This window comes from Anser cygnoides, chromosome 3 (assembly GCF_040182565.1).
Source record: "Anser cygnoides isolate HZ-2024a breed goose chromosome 3, Taihu_goose_T2T_genome, whole genome shotgun sequence".
In the NCBI taxonomy this organism is placed as follows: Eukaryota; Metazoa; Chordata; class Aves; order Anseriformes; family Anatidae; genus Anser; species Anser cygnoides.
The window spans coordinates 105,346,774-105,362,462 of record NC_089875.1 but is presented as its reverse complement, the minus strand read 5'-3'; the positions used below and the strand labels follow the sequence as shown (position 1 = coordinate 105,362,462).

Below are 15,689 nucleotides of genomic sequence, written 5' to 3'. Positions count from 1 at the left end.
AAAGACAGCTACAAAAATCCTTGAAGCTTCTGGGTCTCTAATGAATCATTACTGCAAGAAAACACTAACAAAAGGAGGAAGCAAGTTAAAATAGCTATTTTAACAAAATGGAATTAACATTATGAGAAGCATAATATCTGAAGTACATTATAATACAATTAAGGAAAACTTGGGGTTCTAGTCCCATGCCCCCCATCATGCACTTTCTGCAGTATTATAAAGTAATCTGGGGCTAAACACTAAAATTAAATACCTGCTCTTCCTCCATATTTAAAATATCCAAGGAGGAAGTAATAGTTTGATTTGAGGTAAGGTCAAAAAAATTAAAATAGCAGTATAACATAAGTTATTTTCTAAGGAACTGAGACAGCAAAATACAGTTTCCTAGGCACGTATGTCAGGGTGGTAGGAAGAGTTCAGGCTGCAGCAGCTCCTTCTACAGCGATCTCTCCATCTGCTCAGGCTGCCTACTGTCAGACAACTGGTGGGTTCACTGGAGATAAGCTTCTACCCCTCTTGCAAATGTAACTGGAATTAGTCAAAAGGTTTAAAAGTTATTAAGAGCTACAGTGAAAGACAGACATTCACAGAGGGAGTTGTACATAATCTCTATTTTCTTAGAAAGCCAGGCTAATAATATATGCACTGACTGCAAATAGCTTGGTCTTGAATTTTCATTGCCGTTACTGAAAATGTAAACCTAGCCACTCAAATCACAGGGCTTTGCTCTGATTCTGTCTGGATGCATGAATTTCTCAATATCAGTTTAGAGAAATTAAGAGAAAACTCCTTCTTTAAGTAGCAGTAGAAGAAAAACAGATTAAAATAACATTTATTTTCCTCCCAAGAGGACATGAACATTGCCTATGACATCAGGCCCATATTTCTTAAGGCAATTGTGATGTGAACACCTTCATAGTAGTGTAACCAAGTTCACAGAGTACTGTATTGCATTTGTTTCATCAGTTCCTAAAAACTATATACAAACAAGCTCAAAGGTGTGCTGGCTTAGGTAGAGTTCAGTTTCCTGCCCTGGCAGCTACATTGGGGTAGCTATGAAATAGACAATGACATCTCCACTCACCACCCTGCTGAGGCACCCACTCTCCTCGTGACCCCGTCTGTCACCCCAGAATAAGGAGGCATTTGGGTAGGTAGAGGTGCTCTGCACAGCCTCGCTGACCTCGCCATGTCTGCCACCCCACCAGGACCAGGGGGCTGTCACGGTTTGCATGTACCAACAACAGCCACAGGAGGAGGCTGCTCCCAGCCTGCACTGGTCAGCAAAACTAAAGCTTTGTGATCAGCATATCCAAATCTGGAGGGGACGTACCTCAAGGGCAATGTGCTGCAAAAGAGAAAGGCACCAGAGAGATCAGGATAAGCAGTGCTTTGGGAAAGCTAGTGGGGGTGGGACAGTATTCAGTTGCTGTTGACAGCTCTGCCAGGTCAGCCCCCTTCCAGACACTGTTTAGAGAAATTCCAGGGGAAAAGTTTATATAAATACACATATATATTCACACACATACATACACTCCAGAAACTGGATCATCAGCAGAATTTCTCAAGTGAAATTCAAAAGCAAATGCGAAGATTCCAAACCCAGGTGCTCAACAGCAAAGCTGTGATCAGTGCAAACAAAACTGAGCACTTGTATACAGCAATAAACTCATGCCTGAACATACAAAATCTGCATCTTATTGTCCAGACAACCTGCAAGACCCATCTTCATCCTCAAGTATTTCAGATGATCCTTTGGATATTATGTGGTGGAAAAAGGTAGTATGAGGTAAGCTTTAGTCCACCTCTTCCACCTTAAATTGTTTCCATTCAATATGAACAGGACGTAGCTTCATTAAACTCACATAGTGGTACCTGGAAGATAACATAGCCAAGTCTTGCAATGTAACAAGCTACTGCTTGCTATTCTTTGAAACACTGGAAGTGATCCTACAGAAAAGAAATACTATTGTCTTGGCAAGACTAGAACCATCTGATTAAGACTTTCTTTCTCACAGTAAATAGGAAGTACCAGATATTGTTTCACTTTCTCTGTTCCTCATTTTCTTCAGTTTTTTGAGGAAGTCCACTTACAGTACCACCCTGAAATATCACCATCAGCACACAATCAAGCTATTTGAAAACCAACTTTTAAAAGCAGTCAGCTCCAGCATCCAATGACTGCACATGTGTAAGAACTGAAAGCATTTCTGATATGATGTGAAGCATGTAGATCATAAAATAGAAAATCATTCCCATTACTTTGCAGCCAGAGAAGCAAGAGTATTTCCAACAGCTCTGCACAGCACAGGCATCAGAACTAGGAAAAAATATATATCTTTATGATCTTCTTGTCTCACCTCCTTCAAAAGGAAAATGAAAGATGAACGTTATGAGCTCCTTTCTGCAGGGGCAAATAGGAAGGGATCATGTCTTATAAAAAGGAGAGCTGACCACGGCTTAAGCTGTGCATAGCAGAATTACCAAACCAAACTGAGTGGTGAGTTTCTTTGTAACAGTTTTGCATTTCCTTTTTGTAACTCAAGATATAAGAAAAGACATGCAGTTAAAAGCAAGTCTGGTAATCAAACCACAGACTACTTACAGCTGCCTATCAATACAACTCCACAGGAAACACGACAAGAAACTAACATGTTCTAACTCCCCTGCTACACCAGCCCTCTGGGGCAGAAAGGGTCTACACACGTAGACCAAGCTACAGGACGACTGGAGTTGTTATTTTACCCTGAATCAGCACAGGAAGGGCAAACAACAGTTTTCTGCCAGCCTATGAGAGCATTCTTGTAAATACAGCAGATACACTGAAGCCATTCATACCCTCAGTATGGCACTGCAGCCAAAACTCATGGTTAAGTCAGCAGTCTTGTCCTTTGGCTTAACTGAAAGGAAAGTTGTCAGAAGTTATTTGAAAAATAAAATTTAAAAAAAAAACACACAAAATGTAACAAAGACTTGGAATCTATTTCTTGAAAAAAGTGTTAAAAACAAAAACAGTTAAAGACATCTCTTCCTTTCCCCTTGCCCCCCCATTTAGCACTTTAAAATGCCAAAATATGTGAAATCCAGACTGTAATGAAGACTACTCAAAACTAGACTATGCTTCAAGGGCAAAAGTCTACAATAGCTTGTACACAATAAACACATGATTTGGTCTAGCAGCTCCTAGAATAGGAATCAGGGTGATTCAGAAAGGACAAAAATCAACTCTGTTTTACCTAAAGGACGTCTCAATCAAAGAAGTTAAATCAGACTGAAACATCGTACTCTTATTTCAAGCACAGATGGTTTCTCCCCATCATGACCAATATTCCAATTGCACAAGAGGATAATGAGACACGATGGCCAGGGAAAGGAGGAGTGAAGGAACAGAACTTCATCCCAAGGGGGAAAAAAAAATAATGTCTTATTCAACTAGCTCCTAAACAAAAGGAATTTTTTCCCCTCCCTACTCTTTCATTTAATCTTGCTTCTGTTCTGTATGTAACAAACTTCAAGTCAGGCCAGTTTGACTGACTGCCTAACATTATCACGAGATAGTCATCCAAATTCTCCTATGCTGTAAAGATCCTTCGAGGTACCAACAAAGCACTTTCTTTAAAGGCACAAATCTGCCCTGAGCATCCCCACACTCCGTCCTTCTCCCCATCCCACCCTTCACTAGATCTCAGGTCCACAAAGAAAACACACACAGGCAAAGAAAAGGGCAGCAACCACAAGTTTTATCACCAGACAACTGGAACTGATGTAATTTCCAGTAGCACTCTGCCCAAGAACATTGCAACTTCAGCTGCAGCCATTTCTGGGTCAGCACTGATAAACTAACGTACAATGAAGCAATCCCATTTCACAACATAAACAGTTGTTTGGCTACACCACAAACAATACAAACAAACGGATCTATTTATAAATCACCCTTATTGTAGAACACAGAATAATTTGTTCTAGGGGAGGAACAAGAGCATTTCCAAGAACACAGGGGAAATGCAAGCAGCTTGCATCTTCTCCCACCAGCCTGCCCCCCTGACACTCCCTGTTCCACTTCTTTAGAAGATATAAAAAGAAAGTGATACAGGGCCTGATATTTCATGAAGATAATCTTGGTTTCAAGGGACACTGGGGGACTGGCTGAAAGGACAGCACCCTTATCACGTATATTGTTTCTTCTGACACCTGAAAAATATATATTTATATCAATGGCAGCCTCTCTTAATTGCAGTGAATGAAGGAAGAATTACAAGCCAGAAAAGAGATCTCCAACTACTACTTTTTCACCCCGGAGACCCAAACAACACAATTTCCCCCCGCACGGCACACTTTGCCTCCTGAGAACATAAGATGAGGATGTCACTCCACGTGCCGCTTTGTTTGGGTGGTTTTGGGGTGCTTTTTTTTTTTTTTTTAAAACCCTCTCCCAGAGCAGCCGTCGCGTCCCAAGGGCACTGGGCTGCCCCACGGAGGTTTAGCTCATTTCTGTAAATCGCAGAACAGAAAACAGGCAAGTGCAAGGAACTGCTTTCGTTACCTGGGAGCCGCACCGCTGCCGGCAGCCCTCGCTCTGTCGCAGCCCGCGATTTATCGCGACTACCCGGCCGGCGGCTGTCACCTCCGGATCGGAGCGCTCGTCCCACAGCCAGCCCCCGGCGACACCGGGGCACCCGGGCAGGGCCGCGACGCCGCGCCCCGTCGCCCCCTCGGAGGAGGCCGCGGAGGAGGATCGAGCAGATCCCTTGATAAAAAGGGATCTGGGGGACGTGGGGAGAGCGGGGACCCCACACACCGACCCCACACAGGGCACCCCGCAGCACCCCCGCCTCGCCCTTACCGCGCCGCTGCAGCCTCGGCCGGGAAGGGTGGCGAGGTGCGCGACGCTATCCCGTGGAGCCGCGGCCGGACGCCGCCACCAGAGCCACCACCACCTCCTCCGCCGCCGCCACCCGAGGCATGGTCTCCCCCTCGGCGCGTGAGGCGAGCGCCGCTCCCGGGCTTTTCTCCGGCGTGAGGTGGAGCGGGGTGGGGCGGGGGCGGGCGCCATTTGCTGCCGCCCGCCCGCTTTGAAGCGGCCGCCCCGCTGCGGCGACCCCTGGCGGCCCCGGGAGGCGCCTCCCGGCACGGAGGCCGCGGGGATACCGGGGGTTTCCCCGGTTGGCAGCCGGCGGAGAGTTCCCGGAGGTGTTCCGAGCCGAGCCGAACCGTGCCGAGCTGCTGCCCTTCCTTCATGCCCCCTTTGGTCGCGGCTTAGGTCGTCCCAGCTCGTGCCAGGGAGAGATGTACAAACCTTTGTGGAGTTTACAAAGGAAGGGTTTTCAGCCTTGCTTGTGAGAAAAGGAAGGAAACCATGATGGTCACGGCTGGTTGGCAAGCTGCTGTTTTGCAAGCATTATTTACCTAAATAAATAAATAAATAAATAAATAAACAGATGCTTTCCTGTTGTTGGTTTATGCCCTTAGCATGGTTTTCTTCTGTAACGCAGGGAGACACAAAGGAAAAGCACTGAGATGGTCTGCAGGTGTCTGGCTGATTTACTGCCACGCAGCCTTTGCCCTGCCCTGAGTGAGGGGTGAGGGCAGTACTGCACCCCTGGGATTGGGGTAGGGAACAGCGTCTCGCTGTGGCTCTACGCCCAGGCACCTGCCCGACACTAGAATGTGGAGAAAAAAGGCAAAAGCAAGATGGAAAAAATGCTAAGCTTCCAACACACACACAATAAATTACTGCTGAAAGTGCCTTTTTGGGTTGCCTGGTACATGAAACAGTTCATAGTACAGCCTGAAGACAAGGAGATGAGCCCGAGAAGCCTCTTGTCTTTACTCCTCCTCCAACCTGACGAGGTTTCTCTCTTATTTACCATGAGAGAAGACAATCTGTTTCTCCCGGGATATTTATGGACGGTTGTGACTTTTGTAATGGCTGTCATCTGAACAGCACAATGTATTTTCTCTTCCCCCAGCACGGCACAGTCCACTCAGGCATATAACGAATGCTTTTCATCACGAGGAGAATCACCACCATTGTTCTCCACTGCGGCCTAGATGCTGCCATTGGCGCCGCGCAAGCAGACCCCGGTGCTAAATAGAGGCTTCATCCTGAATTACAGCTCTCTTGTGAATGCAGTCATACATTCAGCTATTGTGGCTCTGTTTTTGTTCTGTTTTGTTTTATAAGAAAGAAATTACAGACAAACTTAAGAAAACAGAAACATTTATTGCAATGTGCAACATATTCATATAAAATACCTAGCTCAAGTTATGTGGCAGTATCATTCAAAACTTCATCTCAGCATTCAAATACATTAAGCTTCTTTCACATTGAAAAAGAGGGCACTGTAAAATGCATCTTAAATGACAGTTTTATTCATTACTCAAGGTATATTCATGCGTACATTCACTTCTTTACTGAATCAATTCATTCTCCCAAACTTTCATCTCTACAAATTTTTAAAATATGAACAGCTGCATAATGCTAGTAAACGGCAATGTAAGTTACTGCCTGATCCAGCATTTTTAGCAACTGCTCAGCTGCAGTACTACGGGATTACACATGAAAATACAATCAAGCATATCTGTGTTTACAGGACTTAAATTTAAATCCTGACTCTTCAGGGTCACAATGCGCATGTAATCTTTCAGTCTGGGAGTACCCCTATTGAATTCAGTATTATTCCTCTAGTTCCATGCTGAAGTTAGGCCCAAGTACAAAATAAAAGCCTCAAATCCATTTTTTAGTCCAACATGAACTATGTTTACAGATTAAAATATGTATATATATACAGGTTAATCGAGATGCAGCCAACTTTTTTGTTATTATTTTCACACAAAAACAAATTTTGCATATTAAAATACCAATAGCTATTTATTAACTTCAATGTGTTGTCAAATTGTTTTAGTCAAATTCTTCATTTGAAATGTACACAACTGGCATTTTCTTTGGAAAAGAGTATCATACAGAGCAAACACATTTCCTTAATTACGTATGGTAGCAAGATGCAATGTAAATTCCTTAAAATTTTAAGAAATAAGAAATGCGAGCCTTATGATAAAAGCCATCTTCAGTGTCTTAACATTTAAACTATTTAATGCATTTTCATGTTTTCAGCTACCTTCTGTTTATTTTGCAGCTTCCTCCTCAGGCACAGAGGATCTCTTGCAGCACAACAATAGCCATTTACAGAGAAAAATGCACGGGGAAGAATGGCAGGATTTCTGGCTCTGAATGGGAGTTTGTGCGCCTCGCATCTGTGTGCTGCGATACAGCTGGCATTTTCTGCAGAAGCAGCAAGCTGGTAGATTTAGTGCTACATTGATGCACTAAATCTTTCCTCAGGCTGGGACTGAGCCAGCAGCAAAGGAAAATACTTCTTTTCTATCATGCAGCGTCAGTGCTGAGGAAGATGCTAGACTTAACGTTTGAGCAATGGGAACACAGAGGAAGTCAACCACCACAGTTACACAAATTTGCGCTGCCTGTAGTTGCTACTCAGGCAAAACTCCAACTGAGGTCAGCGAAACAGCTGCCAAAAGACTGTGGGGTTAATGTGTGTGGGCCACATTTAAAATGTCACTTAGTATTAATACAAGAAAAAAAATACTGAAATGTATTGGAAGTGTTGTGATTATTTTGTGAAATGCAAAAAAGACAAAAGAGCATCATTGAGACAGTATAGTTACAGTCAGGACAGTAAAAACAGAAACTGAAGGAATTATAAATTGAAACATTTTCACTGTGTTTTCAGAGATTGCACCATTTTCTACTCAGAAGTAGCAGCTCCTATTTTAAGTGTTTTCCCTTTCAACTTTGAAGGTGTATTAGGTGAATGCAAAACATTTCTCTTGAAAAAACGTTTAAAAATACCAACACAAACAGGAAAAGGAAAGAAGGTGTAATTTTCTCTACACTGTACATTAAATGTGTGCTGAACTGCAAATATTTAAACACATGAATCTAGGTATCAAGTTCAGCAGACAGTAAGAATGAGTAGTGCCAGCTCACTTCTCTTTTGTGCAATGTTCATCCCTGTGCCCTTCATACAGAGATCTAGAAGGGTGGGACAAGTTACATTTGAAAAACTGTAACTGTAAAGCTATAAAATTGTCAGAAGACCAAGAAATCAGGCAGCATATTTAATTATTGCCTGTGTAGGTTTTTTAAACTATTTTCTATTTTATGTTGGTGCTGCCATCTCTTCAAATCACAGACAGCTATCACAAAGCCCAATTAGGTTCACTTAACATCTGTGTGTTGGCAATCAAGCCAAAAGTGAAAAACAAGTAACCTTTAAAAGAAAGGTACATGATATAAGTTGTTTGTAACACCATGCCCTAGCAAAATAAAAAGCATGAGAGTAATAGTGCCAGTATTCAAGAGAAGATGCATCTGAAGTACGTTACATATTATTCATTCATTTCAGAGGAGGTCTTCAACAGAACTGTATGTATGAGGCTGATAAAGAATAATAAATCAATATTTGCAGATAAAAGGAAAATGGAGGAAGTTATGAATAAAATGCAAACATTCTTTCCCCTGTAAATATTTGTTAGAAGTAAGGTCATTGCCAATGTGAAATAAGAAGTTTCTTGTTATCGAGTAAAATTCACTTTCATGTTTTAGGAAAAATGTAATAATCTCTCGTGACTAAAAAAAAATGTTTTCAGAGAAAATTACATCTCCCAACATTTTTGCAAAAAACATATGTGTATATGGAAGAGAGGGAGAAAAACAACAGATGTTTTTACAGTTCAGTCTTTAAGCATGAAAACTGTCTTTTTTTTAATCTTGATTTCCTTTTAAATATATTGTTTATTATAGAAAATTATAACTGGATTCTGACCTTCTATTACTTCTGAAAAAGACAAGGGCTGCTTCCAAAGGCCTTCCAGTTGGCCCTCTTGTGAGCTACTGAGGAACTGCAACAACCTGTCCATAACGACCTATGCAGAAAACATTTCCAGATAGGGGTTTCCACTTACCACTCATTACAGCTGTTTATAATGAATTTCAGATTTTTATTTTTTTTTTTTATGTTTTAATTTTGGTTTGTTTTCCTGCCAGCAGACCTTATCTATTATCTTAACACTGCTTCCTGTGTGTCAGTATCTTAACAGTTTGCCCTTAAGTCCTTCATACAACGGAACAGTAGGTAGATTTCAGAGATCTATTTATATGAAAACACTGTAGGTAGTTGATAATGTTCAACCCAACAACAGATAAGAACATAATCTACATCCTAAAAACATTTAACACTTTCAAATATAGGATTGCACTGAACATCAGTCTGTATAGTATACCATATTGTACTTAATAACATTATATACATATATACATATACACATATACACATGTACACACACATTTTCGTTACAGAATGGACTTGTCACAACTCAGTATATTGAGTTACCAGTCCAATTTCATGTCCGCTTTACTCCACACATACTTTCCTCCTCGTTTTAGGAACATCTTTTCATCAAATCCACTGAATTTTATAGCTGCTTCTACACCAACATCCAGGATAGAGTTGGAAGGCTCTTTCCGTCCATTTGTGCAGTTTAAAAAACGCATCTGGAAAATCAATAGGTAAGACGTTAGAAAGTTAATCTGTACGAGCTTTATTTTTCTACAGAATTAAACAACTTGCACTGCAATCCCTCAAAAGCCAATGTGAACGTATTAACACTCCTTAGATGGCTCAGAGGCTCATGGTTAGACACACTGACACACCTTAGCAGAAACAAAGCCACACCAAAAACCCTGAAGATTAAATGCTTGTTCTTCAGTTACGTGTAAAATAAGTAAGCTCTTTGAAACTTAACTTTCAGGACAAATTCTATATTTTTAAATTACAGAAAAGCAGCAATGACACATCTATACTTTAAGATTCACAAGATTATGCATGCAACCTGATGGCAACTCCTCCTTAGGTCAGACTTATATTCAGTTCTCAATATGTTTGTGCGAAGAAATGACATGTATTCTTTGTAGTACATGGTAAACATTATTTTACAGAATGCAGAGGAAATTAAGCTGGTTATAACTGTAGTTAACCATGGGCATGTATCAGCATGCAAATACCAAGTATCAAACAAAGACTTACGTATTCGTCCAAAATGAGGTATGAATCCCTCATCTGTAATAGATCAAAATAAGAACAGATTAATATACAAATGAAAATTCCACTCTTGAGAAAGTCAAGGACAAGACAAACAATTACTCTTTCAAAGCCTGATACAAATCTTCTTTGAACCAGGTTGTGTCTTCCCAACGACTTCAGTGAGCTTGGATCAAATTTACAAGGATAAGTGACAGGATTACTATCATGTCTCAATACAGGAACAAAATAGCAATTGTTTGAATATGACGTCTTAAACATCAAATTCAATGTGGGTGCCCAACTAGATAAAGCTGTTCTAAATAATGTTCAAGTTTGCTATTAACCTCAACGTCAGCAGTAATTACATTATTTTGCATACTGGAATGATTAAGTTATTTGCCAAACAAATGACATGACTATTTTAGCGAGGGTGTTTATTTATCAACCCAGCACACAAAGGTGTATTAGTGGTAATCTCCCAGATCAAAAAGCTCTCAGGTTTGCACCATGAAATAGACAAAGAGCAGAAATCTAACATATTTGCTCAGCTAACTGGTCATCTCCTACTTGCTCCCCCTACCTCCCCAAGAAAAAAATATTCTCTGAGTTAGTGGCATTTGCTGCTGTGCAAGGCAAGAAATCTGTTTGATCAATTTGGTGTCCATCTTCTACACAGGATTGATGGAAATGAGAAGCACGAAATCTTCTACTACATGAAAAGAGAGCCAAACTTATTGAAGGATGTCTACTTTTTCTTTGTAGGACTTCTTAAATGGAAAATAAATTTGAAAGAGCAGAAAGTTCTAGGTTCTCATCTGAACACGTCCTCCTTCCCCAGTTCTCTGTTACTTTTCCCTTCTATGACTAATCAGCTAATCTGGAACTTTTTGCAACTGAGTGGCACAACTTCACCAGGAAGACTGGAGAAGTATCCCATGATAGCCTGAAGTCTTACAGTTCAGACACCTTCTTACTGCTCGAGTTATTCACTGAGGCTAAGGTCAGCAGAGATGTCTTTCCTCTGAAAGGAAAGCCACAAGGGTGTAACGTAGTAAGACAACCCAAACTGTTCACTTGAGAGCTCTCTATACATGAGGAAGTAAGCTGTGTATGAAGAGTCTTAATCTTTGGAGAGGAAAAGGAAAGAGATGGTAGACTTAAGGCATTCCTTAAGTTGGCTAAACTTACTATTTATTCAGTTCATAAACCTTTGGAACAGTGAATTTTTAACTTTCCTCCTGCCTTCTGTAGGGTCTGTAGACATCTAAAAAAGGTCCTGGGCTCCACTCTTAGGCATTGAAGTCTTTTACTGCAGCTAATTTAACTTAAATGGCAGCTCAGCAAGCTGAATGCTGAGCAATGCAGTAGCACAAGGAGTTTCCTTGTGAATAAGGAAATTGCCTGAAAATGCAATCCAAAGGAGTTCAGATAGACAATGTTAAAAATACAGCTTTAGGGAAGAGTTACTAGTAAGATATGTCAGGCAAAAATACCAGTTCTCGTTCCTCAGTACCCAATATAGCACTGAATGGGATGATCTCTTTACTTCATGTGGGTCAATGACACTGCATAACGTCATGATGAAACTCTATTAGGAAATTGTGCGCATGGTACAAAGTGTGTTTAAATTGATATTCAACCTTATCAGACTCACGTGCCCTGGTGGGGAAGACCTATCCAATTCCAGAGGTTTTAACTATTGTTTAGAGTTCACAACTCAGTTGTGGAAAATAAAGTTTCTACTCTTTTTGTGCTGATACTTTCTACATCCAGCTAACTCAGAGGGCCACAAGACACTGTGACAGAATTTTCATTGGCTTCCACAGGACTGGGATCAGTGAGTTTTTACTCTTCTATTAGTAACATCATGCTCAATAAAAAATCTTAAAGGAAATAAAAAATCTTGGCTTCCACTGTAACAAAACCAGGTGCTACATTGTACTGTACCTCTTCTAACCCAATACAAATAGGAAAAGTGTTAATTTCCATGAAAGCTTCTAGGTCTTTGTCATCTTTCTAGCTAACCACAAAATAAAGTTATGAAAGGACTGTCTCAGTTTTACCTTCTGATTAGATTCTGGCACCAAACAGGAGATATCTTTGTGGCGATCCAGGAATTGCTCAAAGTCTTCATCACTGATAACAAATTTCTCTGCTTCTCTCAGGGCATCATCACCACTGTTCTCCCCTTCAATGAGCAGGCACTGGAACACCTGAAGACAAAGGGTACCTTGGTAAGATTTTAGGACTTTACTTGTCTTGAGAATAACAGATTCTATTCCATTATTACAAATACCATCAGTTGTCTCAGTAGCAATGTCTTTCATTTTTCTGTAACTGCAGCCACACTGATAGAAACTGTGATTAAGTGAATCCTATGCAAAGGATACAGTGCAGATTTATTTTTAGCAAATGACCATTGCATAGTTCTAAATGTAATTACACAGTCATGGCTCCTAACCAGATTTCCACAGAAATCTTAACTGCTTTGTTCTTAATAAGGGCACTGATAATCAAAGCCCAAACAAACTTCTGATTGAACCTAAATTAGTATGGCTATATTAAAAATGTCATAAGTACTACGTGCCTTGCAGACTATCAAGTCAATCTGTATCCTTTATGACTTTAACTTGATTAGGGACTGTAAATTCAGCTATCATCAGATAACTGCAGAAAATATAGAGAAGACTCCCCAGAAACAAAACAGTTTGTCTACTGAATGGCTTCCTTCTACATGACAAATCATACAGACGAGACTTTGGAGAAAAAAATGTGCCTTTTCCATCAACATGCTCTGAAACCCCAGGAAACTAAGTATAAATGTCACAACAGAAAATATTCTTGATATATTGGGCCCCATTTAAGTTCAGAAAGAGTGACAACCCATTGCAACACCATGTAATACTGAGAAGTCCACTAACACCACCCCAAGCTGGAGCTGGAGATCTGCCTGAGGTTATTAGAGGTGCAGAGAACTCCAGAAATTCACTTCATCCTTATCTTTCACTGAACATGAAACCTACACTACACGCTGCTTTCTTACCTTCCAGCGCACAGGGTTGAGTGCCATGATCTGCTCATTCATATCTTCCTCAACATTAAATCTGTTGATCACGGAATTTATTTTGAAAGCAACAGCATACTCGCGGCACCACTGTCTCAGTTTATGCAGATTTTCCACATGGTTCTTCTTTCCTTGACCACGGCCGATTAAAACGTTGACCTCCTCATTAAAACTATCACATGAAATTGCCAGAATGTCCAAATATTTACCTGAAAACAAGTTTTAAAAGTTGATTAGTAGTCAGTTCTTTAATTGAAAGTTGTCAGGAGTCTGCCCATTTTCACTTCCTTGTGATCTGTCACGAAGTGCCACCCAAGTACAGTTCTGTGGAGTCATCACATGAACCACAAAAGCCACAGCAGTGGCATCTTCAAAATGCATGCCCTCTCCTTTCTAGCCTTATGGTGATGTTCTGAGCTATTATTTTATTACACTATTATACCAGAGAGGCAATATAACAAACTGAATCTGTTCAGATCATGTAATTAACAATATTTCATGGGTAGTTACTCTTGGTTTGCAGGTACTGTCAATGAACTCCAAACAAACCATCTCCCGCTTGCACTGAGAGCAAGACTCCCATCTTTCCATGAGGCTACCCCAACAAGGCTCCCAAACCACACCAGCACTCCTGTGCAGTGATTTTCTCTTACCGTACTTCTTGAACCACCGCTCTCTAATCAGGCTGCCGTTGCTAACGATGCTGACACTTGGCAGCTTCAGCTCCTCTTTGCAGAACTGGACAAGCTGGCCTACAAATTCGCCTCTGTCCTGAAGAAACGGTTCTCCTCCCGAGAAATTAATTTTCTCCATTCCTAGAAAAGGACCAAAGAAAGCTGCTGTGAGCCTGACTGCCTATGGAGCGCTCCCCTCCAATACGGTGCCCGATATTAAGAGGGAACCCCGAGCATGACAGTTACAGGGATAACTTCTTGGACACCACTTGGTCCTGATTACGGCGACTGCGCATCCCTCCCCAGCCGTCCCAGGTGTCCCCCCGGGCTCACCCGCCTCCTTGAGCATCTCCAGCCCCCGCTTAGCCTCCTCCAGGGGCAGCACGAAGGAGGTCTTGGCGGTGTGGAAGCAGAAGCCGCACTTGTAGTTGCACTGCCGGGTGAAGTGGTAGTTGACGCTGGTGGGCGTCGGGGCCGCCTCGTCCCGCTGGTCCCGCTGCTCCCGCTCCCGGCGGGGGGGCGGAGGGGCGGCGGGGCTGGGGACCGGTCCCCGTCGCCAGCCGGGCAGGGACAGGGACAAGGGCAGGGACAGAGACAGGTACAGAGGCGCCAGGCTCCAACACAGGGCGCCCAGCCGTCCTCGCAGCGCCGCCAGCACTGCCCGCGACAGCGCCAGCGGCAGGCGGAGCAGCACGCCCAGATGCATGGCTCGGCTCGGCTCGGCACGGCTGGGGTAGGTTCAGCACGGCTCAGCTCGGCTCGATCAGGCTCGGTTCGACCCGGTTCGGCTCGGCTCGCACGCTGCAGAGAGGAGCCCGGAGCTCGTCTCTTAAAAGCCCCATCCCGTCCCGCCCCGCTGCGCTGTGCCGTGCCATGCCGCGGGGAAGCGCTGGGTTTCGCTTTCCTTTCTCGCTGAACGGAAACTTGGCGCCGAGCCACTTCTGCTCTCTTGCTTTGCTTCTTCCAGCCCACGGACTCTCCGCCCTGAGCGGCTTCACCAGAAACACCTCCTGCCCTGGTGTGGCCGCTGCCCCCCCGTTGGAGGCTGGGGCACTTCCAGCGCCCGAGGACCCCCTGATGTGAGTGGTCTCAGTGGCACTGTGCTCTTCCAGCGGGTCAGGATGCGAGGCTTGGGAAGCAGGGTGAAAGCTGTGCTTGCTGAACTGTGTCACATCCTTCTCAGCCCAGGGCCGTGAGCTCTGGGAGGCTTAAAGAGGTTTGCAGTGCAGAGCAGTCAAGGTTTGGGAGCCCAATGACTTCCGCAGAGTCGTGAAAAGAAAATACCGAAATGTGTCTTAATTCTTGGTCTCATATACTGCCTAAAACACCTCCAGCAAAGCTACTGCACCAAGTTGAATATAGGTTAGCTTTAATAGCAGAAAATGTGGCAGCTGCCTGGGGTAGCACAGTGTAGGGGCAAATAAGTGCCCCAAATTGATAGGATCAGGAGAGAGCAGGGCCAAGCAGACAATTCCTATCTTCTTTGAGTCCTTGGTGGCACAACAGCTAATTACCAAGACGGGAGCAACCTACATCACAGCACCTATATGTAACAGCATCCTACAGCACAGCACCTACACCACACGCGCTGTGCCTCCCTCAGTCACGCTGTCCTCGTTTTTGCGTGGCCAGTTTAGTGTCACCAGTTCTGCCAAGGTACACTTGAATCCCACTTGATTCACACTTGAATTCCAGCACTTACCAGCTGCATGATGGCTCTAGCAAAAAATTAGAGCTTCAATCCCCTACACATTTACCTGCCAGAACGACTAACATAGTGGGACAGTCTTGTACTTATGTTGACTTTTTTTTTGTCCTCTTGAGAAAGGGGTTGAAGAACTAGGTTAA

General features: G+C 42.9%; 2 protein-coding genes across 4 annotated transcripts in view; both read right to left on the bottom strand.

The window, feature by feature from the left end:
- Positions 1–5,046, bottom strand: part of RNF144A (ring finger protein 144A) — a 61,888-nt gene extending 56,842 nt beyond the window's left edge. The window contains exon 1 of one of the 3 annotated variants that reach the window (XM_048078573.2): positions 4,844–5,046. The gene's annotated coding sequence lies outside the window, so the exon portion shown is untranslated. Of the gene's footprint in view, positions 1–4,543; positions 4,811–4,843 lie in introns of those variants that run through there. The other 2 variants (XM_048078570.2, XM_048078572.2) reach the window with 2 other exon arrangements.
- Positions 5,047–6,203: 1,157 nt separating this feature from the next.
- Positions 6,204–14,706, bottom strand: RSAD2 (radical S-adenosyl methionine domain containing 2). The gene is made up of 6 exons (XM_013172803.3): positions 14,175–14,706; positions 13,821–13,982; positions 13,147–13,376; positions 12,167–12,316; positions 10,107–10,139; positions 6,204–9,574 (listed from the first exon to the last, which is right to left on the bottom strand). Exons 1-6 carry the CDS (start codon positions 14,545–14,547, stop codon positions 9,410–9,412), a joined length of 1,113 nt encoding a protein of 370 aa, XP_013028257.3. The 5' UTR covers positions 14,548–14,706; the 3' UTR covers positions 6,204–9,409.
- Positions 14,707–15,689: the final 983 nt, after the last annotated feature.